The sequence below is a fragment of the Sprattus sprattus genome (assembly GCF_963457725.1).
Source record: "Sprattus sprattus genome assembly, chromosome: 1".
Lineage (NCBI taxonomy): Eukaryota > Metazoa > Chordata > Actinopteri > Clupeiformes > Clupeidae > Sprattus > Sprattus sprattus.
Window position 1 is genome coordinate 18,109,339 of NC_137920.1, and position 15,276 is coordinate 18,124,614.

At 40.5% G+C, this 15,276-nt stretch overlaps 1 protein-coding gene across 1 annotated transcript in view; it reads left to right on the forward strand.

Annotated features, from left to right (window-relative positions):
• Positions 1-538: 538 nt before the first annotated feature.
• LOC308368185 (uncharacterized protein) overlaps positions 539-15,276 on the forward strand; it is a gene marked incomplete at its 3' end in the record, with an annotated part of 84,676 nt that continues 69,938 nt past the window's right edge. The window contains exons 1-9 of the mRNA XM_080842292.1: positions 539-605; positions 4,007-4,098; positions 5,396-5,437; positions 5,544-5,660; positions 6,666-6,782; positions 7,136-7,252; positions 8,100-8,216; positions 10,438-10,554; positions 12,933-14,115. Coding sequence (XP_080698418.1) covers positions 4,058-4,098; positions 5,396-5,437; positions 5,544-5,660; positions 6,666-6,782; positions 7,136-7,252; positions 8,100-8,216; positions 10,438-10,554; positions 12,933-14,115 — 1,851 coding nt within the window. The 5' untranslated portion in view covers positions 539-605; positions 4,007-4,057. The remainder of the gene's footprint in view (positions 606-4,006; positions 4,099-5,395; positions 5,438-5,543; positions 5,661-6,665; positions 6,783-7,135; positions 7,253-8,099; positions 8,217-10,437; positions 10,555-12,932; positions 14,116-15,276) is intronic.

Sequence of the window (15,276 nt, forward strand, 5' to 3'; positions counted from 1 at the left end):
GGTTCACGTGTGTGTGCTGAAGTTGGTACTGTAACTGATGAAGAAAAACGTATTTTGGCAAAAATGCGACTAGTTAGAAGATGGAGATGCTGCAGCAACTTCTTCTACTTTCCACCCACGCATTACTGTCGCAATGACTAGCAATAAGCCAAAAAATAAGACCAAACTTTCGAATTCTTTATTGTGGATTCACAGGAGTTGTGAATGTTAATGACGTTTATAATTTATGCCGAGATCTGGAACATGCCACATAATCGATCGTGTTGTATGTTTTGTTGTTGTTGATCATTTATTTTTTTGGATCTGTTTACATGTTTAGATTCTCATTGGCGATAGGCAATACTTGTAAGTGATGATCCCATTTTTGTAGGGGGGGACAATGTATGGTAACATTTCAAAGAGTATGTGAATAAATATTGCTCACTTTACTGGAAAAAAGATTGCGCACTTTACTGGAATAAAGACAGACTGCTGCATCAACCACAAAAGAAACTCCCTTTTTCTTTCGAACACAGATTGCTACATCATCAAGAAACTTCCTTTTTCCCAAGAAAGCGCTGGCGGGCCAGAATTGGTCCGGGGGCTGGCTGCTGACGACTCATGGTGTAGGCTACAGGGCTGATTGACTGAAACTATATTTCATATTACTATATTATTCAAAATTATTTATTTGTGTTTACAATTATTGTTGGGGGGGGGACGACAACTTTATAGTGGGGGGGGGCACGTCACAGCACCCCCGGCATGAAAGAGGTTCCAGCGCGCCTGTGACTACCCATTAGCCAATCAGAATGCTCGTACTGTCGTTGCCATATAATAAGAGCTCTTATTACAGTGCATGAAATGCCCTGTATTGTTATTCCTAGGCTTCTTCTTATTCTGCTTACCTTTTTCTGTGATTAATTCAGCCGCTTAACTTAGAAACTTCGTTCACACTTTGTCACGTAGGTCTTGTAAAGGACACTTATGCTAGGTATTTTTCACTTTTCTAAACTTTATACTTTTTAAGATATTAAAGAAAAAACGAATATACATTTTCCCATTGACTTGCATTGGGCCATTATAAACTGGCTTGCACCTGTGCTTCAGTGACACCTGCGCCAAGGTTCCAGGCTCCTCTTCTCTCTGTCCCTCTCCATTCAACTGTAACTAGGAACATTAAGAGACACCTTCCATTTTCTTTTTTCTCTCCATCTCCATCTTTCTCATTCTCCCTCTCAGTCTACCTTCTCTCACACTCCATCTTTCTTCTTCACTCATTTTTTCTCTCCTTTTTTCAACATTTTCACTCCTGACTCTTCCTCCACTCTTCTTTCCTTCTTTCCTTTCTTCTTTCACTCTTCTTTCTTTTCTTTTTCCACTCTTCTTTCTTTTCATTTTTCCTTCCTCCACTCTTCTTTCCTTCTTTCCTTGCTTCTTTCACTCTTCTTTCTTTTCTTATTCCACTCTTCTTTCCTTCTTCCACTCTTCTTTCCTTTCTTCTTTCCTTCTCTCACTCTTCTTTCTTTTCTTCTTTCCTTCTTTCACTCTTCTTTCTTTTCTTCTTTCCTTCTTCCACTCTTCTTTCCTTTCTTCTTTCCTTCTTTCACACTTCTTTCTTTTCTTCTTTCCTTCTTCCACTCTTCTTTCCTTTTTTCACTCTTCCTTTTTCCTTCTTCCACTCTTTTTTCCTTTCTTCTTTCCTTCTTCCACTTTTCTTTCTTTTCTTCTTCCTTTCTTAACTTCTGCATTTCATGCACTGGTATTTCCGTCAGGAAATGCATTTTCTAGTTATATTATAATATCTTTTTCTAAACCAGCTCGTATGGATTTCTAAATTCTGCCAGAGTTGCCTAGGTGCTGGCTGTCAAGTTAACACAACATAAAAAAATTGGTCAAAGATTTAAATCCGTGAAAATCCGCCTCACACAGGCAGTGTGCTCTGTTAACATGGGCGTCTCACACAGGCAGTGTGCTCTGTTAACATGGGCGTCTCACACAGGCAGTGTGCTCTAAGCTGTTAACATGGGCGTCTCACTCAGGCAGTGTGCTCTAACCTGTTAACATGGGCGTCTCACACAGGCAGTGTGCTCTAACCTGTTAACATGGGCGTCTCACTCAGGCAGTGTGATCTAACCTGTTAACATGGGCGTCTCACACAGGCAGTGTGCTCTGTTAACATGGGCGTCTCACACAGGCAGTGTGCTCTACCCTGTTAACATGGGCGTCTCACACAGGCAGTGTGCTCTAACCTGTTAACATGGGCGTCTCACACAGGCAGTGTGCTCTAACCTGTTAACATGGGCGTCTCACACAGGCAGTGTGCTCTAACCTGTTAACATGGGCGTCTCACTCAGGCAGTGTGCTCTACCCTGTTAACATGGGCGTCTCACACAGGCAGTGTGCTCTAACCTGTTAACATGGGCGTCTCACTCAGGCAGTGTGCTCTAACCTGTTACTGTAACATGGGCGTCTCACACAGGCAGTGTGATCTAACCTGTTAACATGGGCGTCTCACTCAGGCAGTGTGCTCTAACCTGTTAACATGGGCGTCTCACACAGGCAGTGTGCTCTAACCTGTTAACATGGGCGTCTCACTCAGGCAGTGTGCTCTAACCTGTTAACATGGGCGTCTCACTCAGGCAGTGTGCTCTGTTAACATGGGCGTCTCAACATGAAAATCAACAGTTGACGCAGCCCTAACGCAGCCAGTGTGCATGAGGCCATAGTGGACCACACAGTGTGAACATGGCAGTCTCTCACTCACACCACACAGCAGTCTAATGGACATGTCACTATTATACTATGCTATTGGGAGTGAACATCCATGAGATTCAGTAAAAAATCATGAAAAGTCTCACAGATAAAACGAGGTATGATCCTGGTCCAAAATGTGACCACATCCATTGATTGTCACACAATTGAATACAGTTTTTAAAAACAGATAGGCCTGTATGGTTTCTATTCGATAAGGTAGATAAGATGGGATGGGCACGAGTGACGTAACTCTATTTGGACGTCAGTGTTAGGTATAGAGTAATCGTGTTCAGCTCAAACATGTAGTTTCTGTCGTAGGCTATATTTCTGTTATGCTGGTTGTTGCCGAGATAGGAACCTGTCGCTCTTCCGGTATAATTGATGGCAGTACATTAGCGTGTGTTCACATTACTGCGGTATAAACTTACAGCAGTACATTAGCGTGTGTTCACATTACTGCGGTATGACTGATAGCAGTACATTAGCCTGTGTTCACATTACTGCGGTATGACTGATAGCAGTACATTAGCGTGTGTTCACATTACTGCGGTATGACTGATAGCAGTACATTAGCCTGTGTTCACATTACTGCGGTATGACTGATAGCAGTACATTAGCGTGTGTTCACATTACAGCGGTATGACTGATAGCAGTACATTAGCCTGTGTTCACATTACTGCGTTATGACTGATAGCAGTACATTAGCCTGTGTTCACATTACTGCGTTATGACTGATAGCAGTACATTAGCCTGTGTTCACATTACTGTGGTATGACTTATAGCAGTACGTTAGTGTGTGTTCACATTACTGCAGTACATTAGCTTACGTTCACATGTGTGCTTTTAGAAGGATGCCGAGGCTTTTTGGTTCGGGGAGAACATTATCTGTGTTGGTCTAGTTTGTTTGGTTAAGTTCCTGGCGGTCGCAGGCTGTGTTCACATTCTTATCGCAACCAGGTGCGTAGGCATAATGAATCTGGTTCCAGCAGTGGGCAGTGATGCCATCTCACCCTGTTTAATGACCAGCTCCTGCAGATCTAAGAGACCTTTATATTCAGCAAACATTTCATATACAGTATATATATACATGTTTAGGACCCTGACCGTTTAGTGACTTATAGACAGAAAGTCACACTCTTAATTCAGTTCTGTATCTATGGGAGCCAGCAAGGGCCTGACAATTGGAGTAGCCTACTATGGTCTCTTCTCTTAGTTTTGGTTACACTTTGTGACACTCTGTGTATGTCTGTCTTTATCTCCCATTCTCCAGTGTAATACCAGGAGAGGGATATCCCAGGAAAAGGGGTGTATTTGCCCCAAAATGAGTTCCAGTGAAGAGAACCATGATGATGAGCCTCTGGGGTAAGATAACGACAACAACAATAACAATGTATTTACTTGTACTATTTGTTTATTTACTTGTATATTTGTTTGTTTGTTGATTAGTGTTGTACATCTTTCATTTCATTCATCAGCTTAAATAAGGAAAACAATGTAAATGGTAATAAAAGGCATTAAGACAATTGAGACTTCATTATGCACAATTAAAAGCAGAATAAATGTCTGTGAGTGTGTGGGATAATACTTGCTGCTGTATCTCTTCATTTGTGTGGAAAGTAGCATCATTTCTGCTTGGCAACGACAGCTGATTAGATGACTATTATTTTTTCTCTTTTCACACCATCGCTAATAATAACAGTAGTAATAATAACAATAATAATAATTAATAAAACGTATTATTTATTTGTAAAAAATAAAAGTTATGAAGTACAAATAAGTGAAGAATATGCAAGTATCTGTGGGTGTGAGGGAAACAACATGTTAGCATGATTTCTGCCTGGCAACTGAAGCTGATTAGATGAGAGATAACTGAGTGTCTTTTGTTTTCATTTGGCTGCCAATCAGAAAGTAGAACCCAACCCACAGTAGATCAGTAGTGTGTAGCAACTGGACCAATCAGAAATGAAATAACATTTGTATTTATGTAATGGCAATTTGTCTCAATCAGATATTTGGCACATATTTTGATTGTGTTCAAGTCAGTAGCTGCAAGCAGAATGAAATTGAATTCAACTGAATCTCTAAAAATGCTTACCCATCTATAATTTTAGACCACTTTTAGCTCAGCTGATCAACACCAATAGTGTAATGACTTTCTTAGTCAATGCTACAGGGAATTTATTCACTTATATAGCGTCAGTATGCAAGACAACTCTGAGTGACGACTGACCACATTTTGTTATAGTTCTACACTGGTTTATTTCTTAATGCATACATCTACTATTAAACATAGCATAGCATCCCCTCCTGGTGTGGTGTGTCAATGCTATTACCAATACATCACAAATAGGTATGACAATTCTTTCCAAACCAATTTCCCCAAGCTTTGCTAAAGTTCTCAAGTGGCGTTCAATCAAACAGAGCTGTTCCCTAAAAATGTCGACATCGTATTTTTACAACACATAACAATCAAGAAACAAAATAGAACAAAATTACACATTTGAATGCATGAAAAGAAAAAATAAATCATGAAAGCACCCTTACCCTATCAGAATACCTGGAGAAACTGAAACAAATCAATAATCAGTGTGTGTGTGTTTGTGTTTGTGTGTGTGTGTGTGTGTGTGTGTGTGTGTGTGTATTTTTTTGTCAAATACAGCTCCATCTATCAGAAGAGATCACATGTTCCTGCTGGAGAGAGGTGAGTAGTAATGAGGACATTCCACAAGATATACAATTATCCAAACAGTCATTTGAAGTACACCTGAAGTATAAAAGTGTACAAATGTGTGTGTATGAAAATACAGCTCCATCCAGCAGATCAGATCACACTCTCCCGTATCGAGCTGTGTGTCCATGAAGAGTGACCAGTCCATGGATCATCCAGTTAACTTATCAGAAGGAGGTGTTCCTGCTGGTCAGAGGTGAGTAGTAATGAGGACTTTCCAAAGGAAATACAATCATTTGAAGTACACCTGAATTATAAAAGTGTACCAAAGGTTTTTGATTTGTCTTATATGCTAGATATCATATGAGATGGGCAGTTCTATTTTTATTACATTTTTAATTTGTATCAGGACTTCAGCCCTGACAAGTAAACATTATATGTATACAGAATATATGACCTGTAAAGGTGTCCGTGTGTGTGTGTGTGTGTGTGTGTGTGTGTGTGTGTGTGTGTGTGTGTGTGTGTGTGTGTGTGTGTGTGTGTGTGTGTGTGTGTGTGTGTGTGTGTGTGTGTGTGTGTGTGTGTCTGTGTGTGTGTGTGTGTGTGTGTCTGTGTGTGTGTGTGTGTGTGTGTGAAATACAGCCTTATCCTGCAGACTTGTCTTTTGAGCTAGACATTTATTTGAGACGGGCAGTTATTTTTATATATCATTTATATACAAAATGTATGACCTGTAAAGGAGACAGACAAAATGAATGTATTTACAATATTAACCTTCACATTGTAAGAAGCAGCTGAGCCCCCCTAAGGGTGAAATGCTAGAACTAGAATAGTGTCGTCCTGATGGATTTATGTAAGTCTGTTGCTGCAAGCAAAATGAAACTGAATCCAACTCCACTTTAAGCTCAGCTGATAAACACCAATAGGTATGACAATTATGTCCGACCAAGTTTACCAGACTTTGCTAAAGGTCTCAAGTGATGTTCCATCAAACAGAGATGTTCTTTGAAATCTTTACATCCCAAAAGTAAAACTTAACAGTTTGGTATTTTGTTTACACACATTTTTCATAACTCTCCCAGACTACATGCAATTTACCAATACAACCACACTTTCTAATGAGAGTTAACGACTTCATTTTTTTAGTGAAAAAAGATCCTGAAAGAACTATCAATAATCAGAATATGTTTGTGTGTGTTTGTGTGTTGGTGTGTTGGTGTGTGCGTGTTTGTGTTTGTGTGTGTGTGTGTGTAAAATATAGCCTTATCCTGCAGAAGAGATCACACTCTCCCGTTCCAAGCTGTTTGTCCATGAAGAGTGACCAGTCCATGGATCTTCCACTTCGCTTTGCAGAAGGAGGTGTTCCTGCTGGTCAGAGGTGAGTAATATTGAGGACTCCACAGGAAATACAATCATTCATACAGTCATTTGTGTACACCTGAAGTATAAAAGTGTATCAAAGGTTTTTGATTTGTCTTATATGCTAAATATCATATGAGATTGGCAGTTCTATTTGTATTACATTTTTTATTTGTATCAGGACTTCAGCCCTGACAAGTAAACATTATATGTATACAGAATATATGACCTGTAAAGGTGTCCGTGTGTGTGTGTGTGTATGTGTGTGTGTGTGTGTGTGTGTGTGTGTGTTTCTGTGTTTCTGTCTGTCTGTCTGTCTGTCTGTCTGTGTGTCTGCGTGTGCGTGTGTGTGTGTGTGTGTGGAAAATACAGCTCCATCCAGCAGAAGAGATCACACTCTCCTGTACCGAGCTGTGTGTCCATGAAGAGTGACCAGTCCATGAGTCGTCCAATTCACTTCGCAGAAGGAGGTGTTCCTGCTGGTCAGAGGTGAGTAGTAATGAGGACTTTCAACAGGAAATACAATCATCCATACAGTCATTTGAAGTACACCTGAAGTATGAAAGTGTACAAATGTGTTTGACTTGTCTTTTGAGCTAGACATTTATTTGAGACAGGCAGTTCAAGATATTTTTATTTTGTCTTCAGCCCTGAAAAGTAAACACTTTTTGTATACAAAATGTATGACCTGTAAAGGAGACGGACAAAATGAATGTATTTACAATATTAACCTTCTAATTGTCAGAAGCAGTTGAGCCCCCCTAAGGGTGAAATGCTAGAACTAGAATAGTGTCGTCCTCATGGATTAATGTTGGTCCGTAGCTGCAAGCAAAATGAAACTGAATCCAACTCCACTTTTAGCTCAGCAAAATGTATGTCAATTATGTCCCGACCAACTTCCCCAGACTTGGCTAAAGGTCTCAAGTGGTGTTCAATCAAACAGAGATGTTCTTTGAAATCTCTACATCCCTACAGTAAAACTAAAATTTGATCATCATTTTAACAGTTTGGTATTTTGTTTACAAACATTTTTCATAACTCTCCCAGACTACATGCAATTAACAAATACAAGTACACTTGCTAATGAGAGTTAACAAATGCATTTTTTTATATAAAATGAGAACAACACATAGCAATCAAGAAACAAAATAGAAAACTGACACATGTGAATGCATGGAGAAAAAAATAATCCTGAAAGAACTATCAAAATGCCTGGAGAAAATATAACCTATCAATAATCAGAATATGTTTGTGTGTGTGTGTGTGTATCTGTCTGTCTGTGTGTCTGTTTGTCTGTGTCTGTGTGTCTGTGCGTGTGTGTGTGTGGAAAATACAGCTCCATCCAGCAGAAGAGATCACACTCTCCTGTACCGAGCTGTGTGTCCATGAAGAGTGACCAGTCCATGGGTCGTCCACTTCATTTTGCAGAAGGAGGTGTTCCTGCTGGTCAGAGGTGAGTAGTTATTAGGACTTTCCACAGGAAATACAAACATCAATACAGTCATTTGAAGTACACCTGAAGTATGAAAGTGTACAAATGTGTTTGACTTGTCTTTTGAGCTAGACATTTATTTGAGACGGGCAGTTCAAGATATTTTAATTTTGTCTTCAGCCCTGAAAAGTAAACATTATTTGTATAGAAAATGTATGACCTGTAAAGGAGACAGACAAAATTAATGACTTGACAATATTAACCTTCTAATTGTCAGAAGCAGTTGAGCCCCTCTAAAGGTGGAATGCTAGAGGTAGAATAGTGTCGTCCTGATGGATTTATGTAAGTCTGTAGCTGCAAGCAAAATTAAACTGAATCCATCTCCACTTTAAGCTCAGCTGATAAACACCAATAGGTATGACAATTATGTTCCGACCAAGTTTTCCAGACTTGCTAAAGGTCTCAAGTGGTGTTCAATCAAACAGAGCTGTTCCTTGAAATGTCTACATCCAATCAGTAAAACTAAAACTAGGTTATCATTTTACAGGGGTGCAAACTCGTCACCTTTCGCCATTTTTGATCCAAAATAGGTAATTTGTGTGATTCGTGTTGATCTGCAATAAAAATAAATAAATTGGGGGGGGTCCTCCAAGTAAGCTGTCCTGAATATTTTTTTCAAGCTTGTTCGTTTTGCCAACCAATGTCATCAGGACAGGCATGCTTTTTATGGCAATTACGGTAGCGGTGACGTTGGTACGCTGCAAGAACGTTATGCTATCTATCTATTAAGCTAACATGCTAATGTCAGACAGTTGGCTGACAGACGCCTCGCATATCACATAAACCATTTTGGCTGGCTACAATAACAGTGTTATCGGATAGAAGTGTGTCTATTTCTCTGTAATTTTTGAAAACGCAGAAAAATGTACATTTACATAAAAGACACAGCCGTCAGCGGAGTTTGGTCCGGAGTTAAGCTGTTTATCACTTCACTGGAATGGTAGTCCATTTTCCAGGCTCTCTCACGTATATCATAATAAAAGTGTCTACAAATAATGCAGTGATGACAAACAATGAGAAAGCTAAAGGCATGCGCTCAACCCAGTGTGTGAGGGGTTGCACAATCTGAGATGAGGCGCAGCTCGTCAGTGCCTCACCTCGCGAGTCGCCACTCTGTTTGAAAAGGCTCAAATTCAGCGATTTTGAGTATAAAAATTATTGGAATCATACAAAAATTACATTTAGAGCAAAGATAAGTAGATACATCTTAATATTTATTTTATTTTATCATTATTCGTTTTTTACTTTTCATGATGACTTTTACTTTTCATGAAGTTCTGCCTCCCCTGACCGCACGTCCCTATGTGTATGTAATCTGAAGCACTGACCCATTTTCGACTGCCGGGCGCTTCACTGCAACTGAACAAACTTACCTCTCTCACACTTCCGTTTGTTTTCAGAATGAGAGCATTTTAGGAGGAGGATGCCATAACTGTGGCTCAACTAGGAGTCAGGTACAAATGGGCCTTGTCCTGACAAGCTAGCTAGCTAGACTCAAAGAGTAATGTAAAGGGAAAATAATATGTGTTCCCACTGTCAATGTTTTTCCAAGACGTGGAGATGCCTGATGCAGCCTCTGTTGATTTTCTGTTCCAATAGCTGGCCCTTTTGTGCTTTGGTGAAGTGGACTGGAGTGGGTGGTCGGGACTCTTAGGTTGGGTGGTTGGGTGATTGGGTCGGCCTGTGCTCGTGCAACATTCAACACAGGAATGTTTATGATTAAACTGTTACCAGAGCACAAAATAGTTTACAACAAACAAAGTTCTTCATAGATCTAGCCTCTTAATTTTGCTGTCAAACTGTACCAGTTTGATGCATTGAACTTTAAAATGTGCAAAATGTTCTTACATATAAAATATATTCCCGGGGAGCATGCCATGGATCCTCCTAGGGGGTTTGCATCGTTGTCACCTTTTTCATCCCTGATGAGTTTGCACCCCTGAAATTTTAACAGTTTGGTATTTTGTTTACAACCATTTTTCATAACTCTCCCAGACAACATGCAATAAACAAATACAACAACACTTTCTAATGAGAGTTAACGAATTAATCTTTTTAGTGACAAAAGATCCTGAAAGAACTATCAGAATGCCTGGAGAAAATAAGACCTATCAATAATCAGAATATGTTTGTGTTGGTGTGTGTGCGTGTTTGTGTTTCTGTGTGTTTGTATAAAATATAGCCTCATCCAGCAGAAGAGATCACACTCTCCAGTACAGAGCTGTGTGTCCATGAAGAGTGACCAGTCCATGGATCATCCACTTAATTTTGCAGAAAGAGGTGTTCCTGCTGGTCAGAGGTGAGTAGTAATTAGGACTTTCCACAGGAAATACAATCATCCATACAGTCATTTGAAGTACACCTGAAGTATTAAAGTGTACCAAAGGTGTTTGACTTGTCTTTTAAGCTTAATATTTATATGAGATGGCTGGTTCAAGATATTTCTTTAATATAAAGTATCTACATGCTAATGGCAACCAAAATAGATAGATATATAGATATATACTGTACTTTATTAATCCTGTGGTGAAATTCAGGTATCTTGCGAGAAATGTTTCTAATGAGAGAAAAACTACAGGCTGGAAGGTTACAGTTTTTCACTATTGCTAAAACCCGTTTTTCAAAACAATAACGGCTTTGTCAAAACTGCACACAGACAACTGAAAACCTCACACAAAAAAATATTGAAAGTGTGTTTTCTTCCTCCACAGTGTTGTTCTCTTTTAGTCCTGCAAAATACTAATAATGTGCGCCCACTATATTCTATTGATATGCAGTATTACAGTACACAAGGCAAACAGATTTCGTACTTGTTCTCCATCCTGAAGGTTGTAATGAAAAACCATGAAAACATGGTCTACCACAGCGGCCCAAATCTCATTAGAGATTACCATTCTCCTTCTTCTTTCTCCTCCTCCTCCTCCTCCTTCTTCACCTTGTCCTCATTCTCTTCCTCCTCCTTGTCCTCCTCTTCCTTCTCTCTGTCCTCCTACTCCTCAACCTCCTACTCCTCCTCCTTCTTGTCCTCCTCTTCCTCCTCCTCACACTCTTACCCCTCTCCTTCTCTGGTTGTCGCTCTTTTCAAAAGTTTCCAATAATTTACCAAACAAAACAGAGGCTCAAGACACTTTTATGGTGCAGTCCTCACTGCAAATTGGTCAAAAGACCTGAAAGTTTAGAGATTTGACTATTTGTGTCTTGCAGGTTGATGCTTTAAGATTTTACTTGAGAAATGTGTGCAACAACAGAACTTTGTGTACAGTGTTTTGACAACAACGTGATGTGTAATTGACATCAGTGTGTTCACAAGGAAAATCAGAGTCTAATGCAGATAAGGGAGTCCTAAGTATTTCCCACTTGGGGCGAGCGATTGATACATGACGTGAAGGTTGTGCAGATTGTGCCGAATTTTCGCTTTTTACTTCTTAACAATAGTGAAAAACTGTAATACATGTCTGAACTCCATGGGACATAAGAGGTGTCAAGTAGTGTCTGAGACAATTGTTTGATGTCATGGCACAACACACAAGAAGTTATATGAAAGGTTATTGATGATCAGTTTAGTAATATAAGTAACAATAATAAGAGAGAATCCCCACACTCAAAGACAAGAGAGGAGAAACTGCAGCAGAAAGAGCAGAAGAAGAAGAGAGAGAGATAAGCTATTCTAAATTGCTTGGTTTTGTACTTGAAGACCCATTGCTATGCATTTGCCAGCAGCCAATCCCCTAAAATAACATTCACCCAGGCAGAGGTTACAGTGGGACTAGTCTAATAACACAGCTATGGCTGGTACTTCAGAATGAGACCATAATCAGAATAGTGACCACATCAGAAGGATCAATTCAAGACCAAACATAGATGTTACATTTGTATACATTTGCACAGCCTGTAACTTGTGTGTGTGTGTGTAGGTGTGTGTGGATGTTTCTGAGCAAAGGAGGAGCAAGGCATTAAAGATATAATATATAATTATAATAACTTGGGGCGACAAGCACAAATCCAGCAGCCCTCCTGTGTCAGCAGGTGAAATGTAGTGAGAGTGAGAGAGAACGACTGCAGAGGAAATATGAAGCAAGTCAATTCATCAGCAAACACATGAGAGAAGAGCATTAGGGGGACACAGTGATGAGGGTAGTTTATATAAAACTCTTCAGACAGAGTGACAGTTATATAGACTACATTAGGGGGAAACTCTTCAGACAGAGTGACAGTTATATAGACTACATTAGGGGGAAACTCTTCAGACAGAGTGACAGTTATATAGACTACATTAGGGGGAAACTCTTCAGACAGAGTGGCAGTTATATAGACTACATTATGGGGAAACTCTTCAGACAGAGTGGCAGTTATATAGACTACATTAGGGAAACTCTTCAGACAGAGTGACAGTTATATAGTCTACATTAGGGAAACTCTTCAGACAGAGTGGCAGTTATATAGACTACATTAGGGAAACTCTTCAGACAGAGTGGCAGTTATATAGACTACATTAGGGGGAAACTCTTCAGACAGAGTGGCAGTTATATAGACTACATTAGGGGGAAACTCTTCAGACAGAGAGACAGATATATAGACTACATTCCGCTTGACTGATAGTGCTGTGCAAACACTACATTTAAACTGATATTACAGTAAACAAGTTATTTAATATTTGTTTTTTGTTTTCACACACAGATACCAACATGGTTCAGTATATGTGGAAATGCTGCAGATCCACAAATCCCATCTTCAGAAGAGGTTTCAGTGTCTGGCTGAGGGAATCACAAAACAGGGAAACCCCACACCCCTCAGTAAGATCTACACAGAGCTCTACATCACAGAGGGGGGAAGAGGAGAGGTCAATGATGAACATGAGGTCAGACAGATAGAGAGAGCATCCTGGAGAGAAGCAGCATCAGGCAGACCAATCAACTGCAGTGACATCTTTAAACCCATATCTGGACAAGACAAACGCATCAGAACGGTGCTGACTAAGGGAGTGGCTGGCATTGGAAAAACAGTCTCTGTGCAGAAGTTCATTCTGGACTGGGCCGAAAGCAAAGCCAATCAGGATGTCCACTTCATATTTCCTCTTCCTTTCCGAGAGCTGAACCTGATGAAGGAGAAGAAACTCAGTCTGGTGGATTTCATGAAGCACTTTTTCTCAGGAAATCAAGCAATCTTCACCAGTTCAACGTACAGAGTCATGTTCATCTTTGATGGTCTGGATGAGTGTCGACTACCTCTAGATTTCAAATCCAACCCAAGGTGTTGTGATGTGACAGAGCCAGCCTCAGTGGACGTGCTGCTTACAAACCTCATCAAGGGGAATCTGCTTCCCTCTGCTCTCCTCTGGATCACCACCCGACCAGCAGCAGCCAATCAGATCCCACCCCCATGTGTGGACCAGGTGACAGAAATAAGGGGATTCAGTGACCCACAGAAAGAGGAGTACTTCAGGAAAAGAATCAGTGATGAGAACCTGGCCAGCAGAACCATCACACACCTGAAGTCATCCAGGAGCCTCTACATCATGTGCCACATTCCAGTCTTCTCCTGGATTACCGCCACTGTTGTGGAGAGAACATCAGATGAATCGGGGAGTGTAGAAATGCCAAAGACTATGACTCAAATGTACACACACTTCCTGATCATTCAGACAAGCATGAAGAATGAAAAGTACACAGTGAGAAAAGAGAGAGACGAAGAGATGATTTTCAAACTTGGGAAACTGGCTTTTCAACAGCTAGAGAAGGACAATCTGATCTTCTATGAGACAGACCTGAGAGAGTGTGGCATTGATGTAACAGAAGCATCAGTGTACTCAGGAGTGTGTACTCAGATCTTCAGAAAGGAGTCTGGGCTGTACCAGGGGATTGTGTTCAGCTTTGTGCATCTGAGCATTCAGGAGTTTCTTGCAGCATTATATGTGTTCCTCTGCTTCAGCAACAAAGAGAGAAACATGCCTGACCAACAGCAAACCTCTCAGCTCTCTGCTCTGTTCAGAGCTGCAACACTTCATGACCTACACAAGACTGCAGTGGATCTGGCCTTACAGAGTAAGAACGGACACCTGGACCTTTTCCTCCGCTTCCTTCTGGGCCTCTCACTGGAGTCCAATCAGAATCTCTTAAGTCACCTTCTGCCACAGACAAGAAGCCAATCACAGAGCTCTGAACCAACAGTCCATTGTGTCAAACAGAAGATCAGAGATCAGAAAAGATCAGACAGAAAGATCAACCTGTTCTACTGTCTGAATGAGCTGAATCACCATGCTGTAGTGGAGGTCATTGACAGGAGCTCAGGAACTCTGCGTGTACAAATGCTCTTACCAGGAAAGTGGGAGACTGAGGCATTTCAGCTTAAGATTCCAGAGGAGCAGCTGAATGAGTTTGACCTGCAGAAGTACATGAAGACACCAGAGGAAGATCTGACTGAACTCCTCAGTCTCAATGATGTTCTGCAGAAGCTGGTGCCAGTGGTCGCATTTTCCACTTCAGCTAGGTGAGTTATATGCTGTGTGTGTGTGTGTGTGTGTGTGTGTGTGTGTGTGTGTGTGTGTGTTGACTAGTTGACTTTGTTCCTGGTTAATGAACTGCCCTGATAAGAGAACATTTCTCCTAAACTGAGAGTAGAGCAAACACTCCTGACTGTAGTTCATACCTCACATCAGTCTGATATGGATTGAAGGTCAAACACTAAACAGTATATTATACGTGAGTTGTTTGTCGTTTTCTATGGGTTACTTAACTTTAGGCTCATTTTGAGTATGTAAAATATTCGTCTTTATTATACTTTTCCTGTAAATATCTTTAATGTCAGGCTTGGTTGTATACCAAATGTATCACATTTTATATTACAAAGTCCAATTCCAGTTTCTTTGAGTTCTGGTGTGAATGCTAAAACTTACCCGGGTGGCTGGCATGTGCTTTTGGATCCAAACTGGCTTTTCAATGTTATTGAACACTGCTATGATCCACCCTTAAGTGGCCTTATAGGGCATAGATATCCTATATAAAGGCCCCTTCCCATAACAACC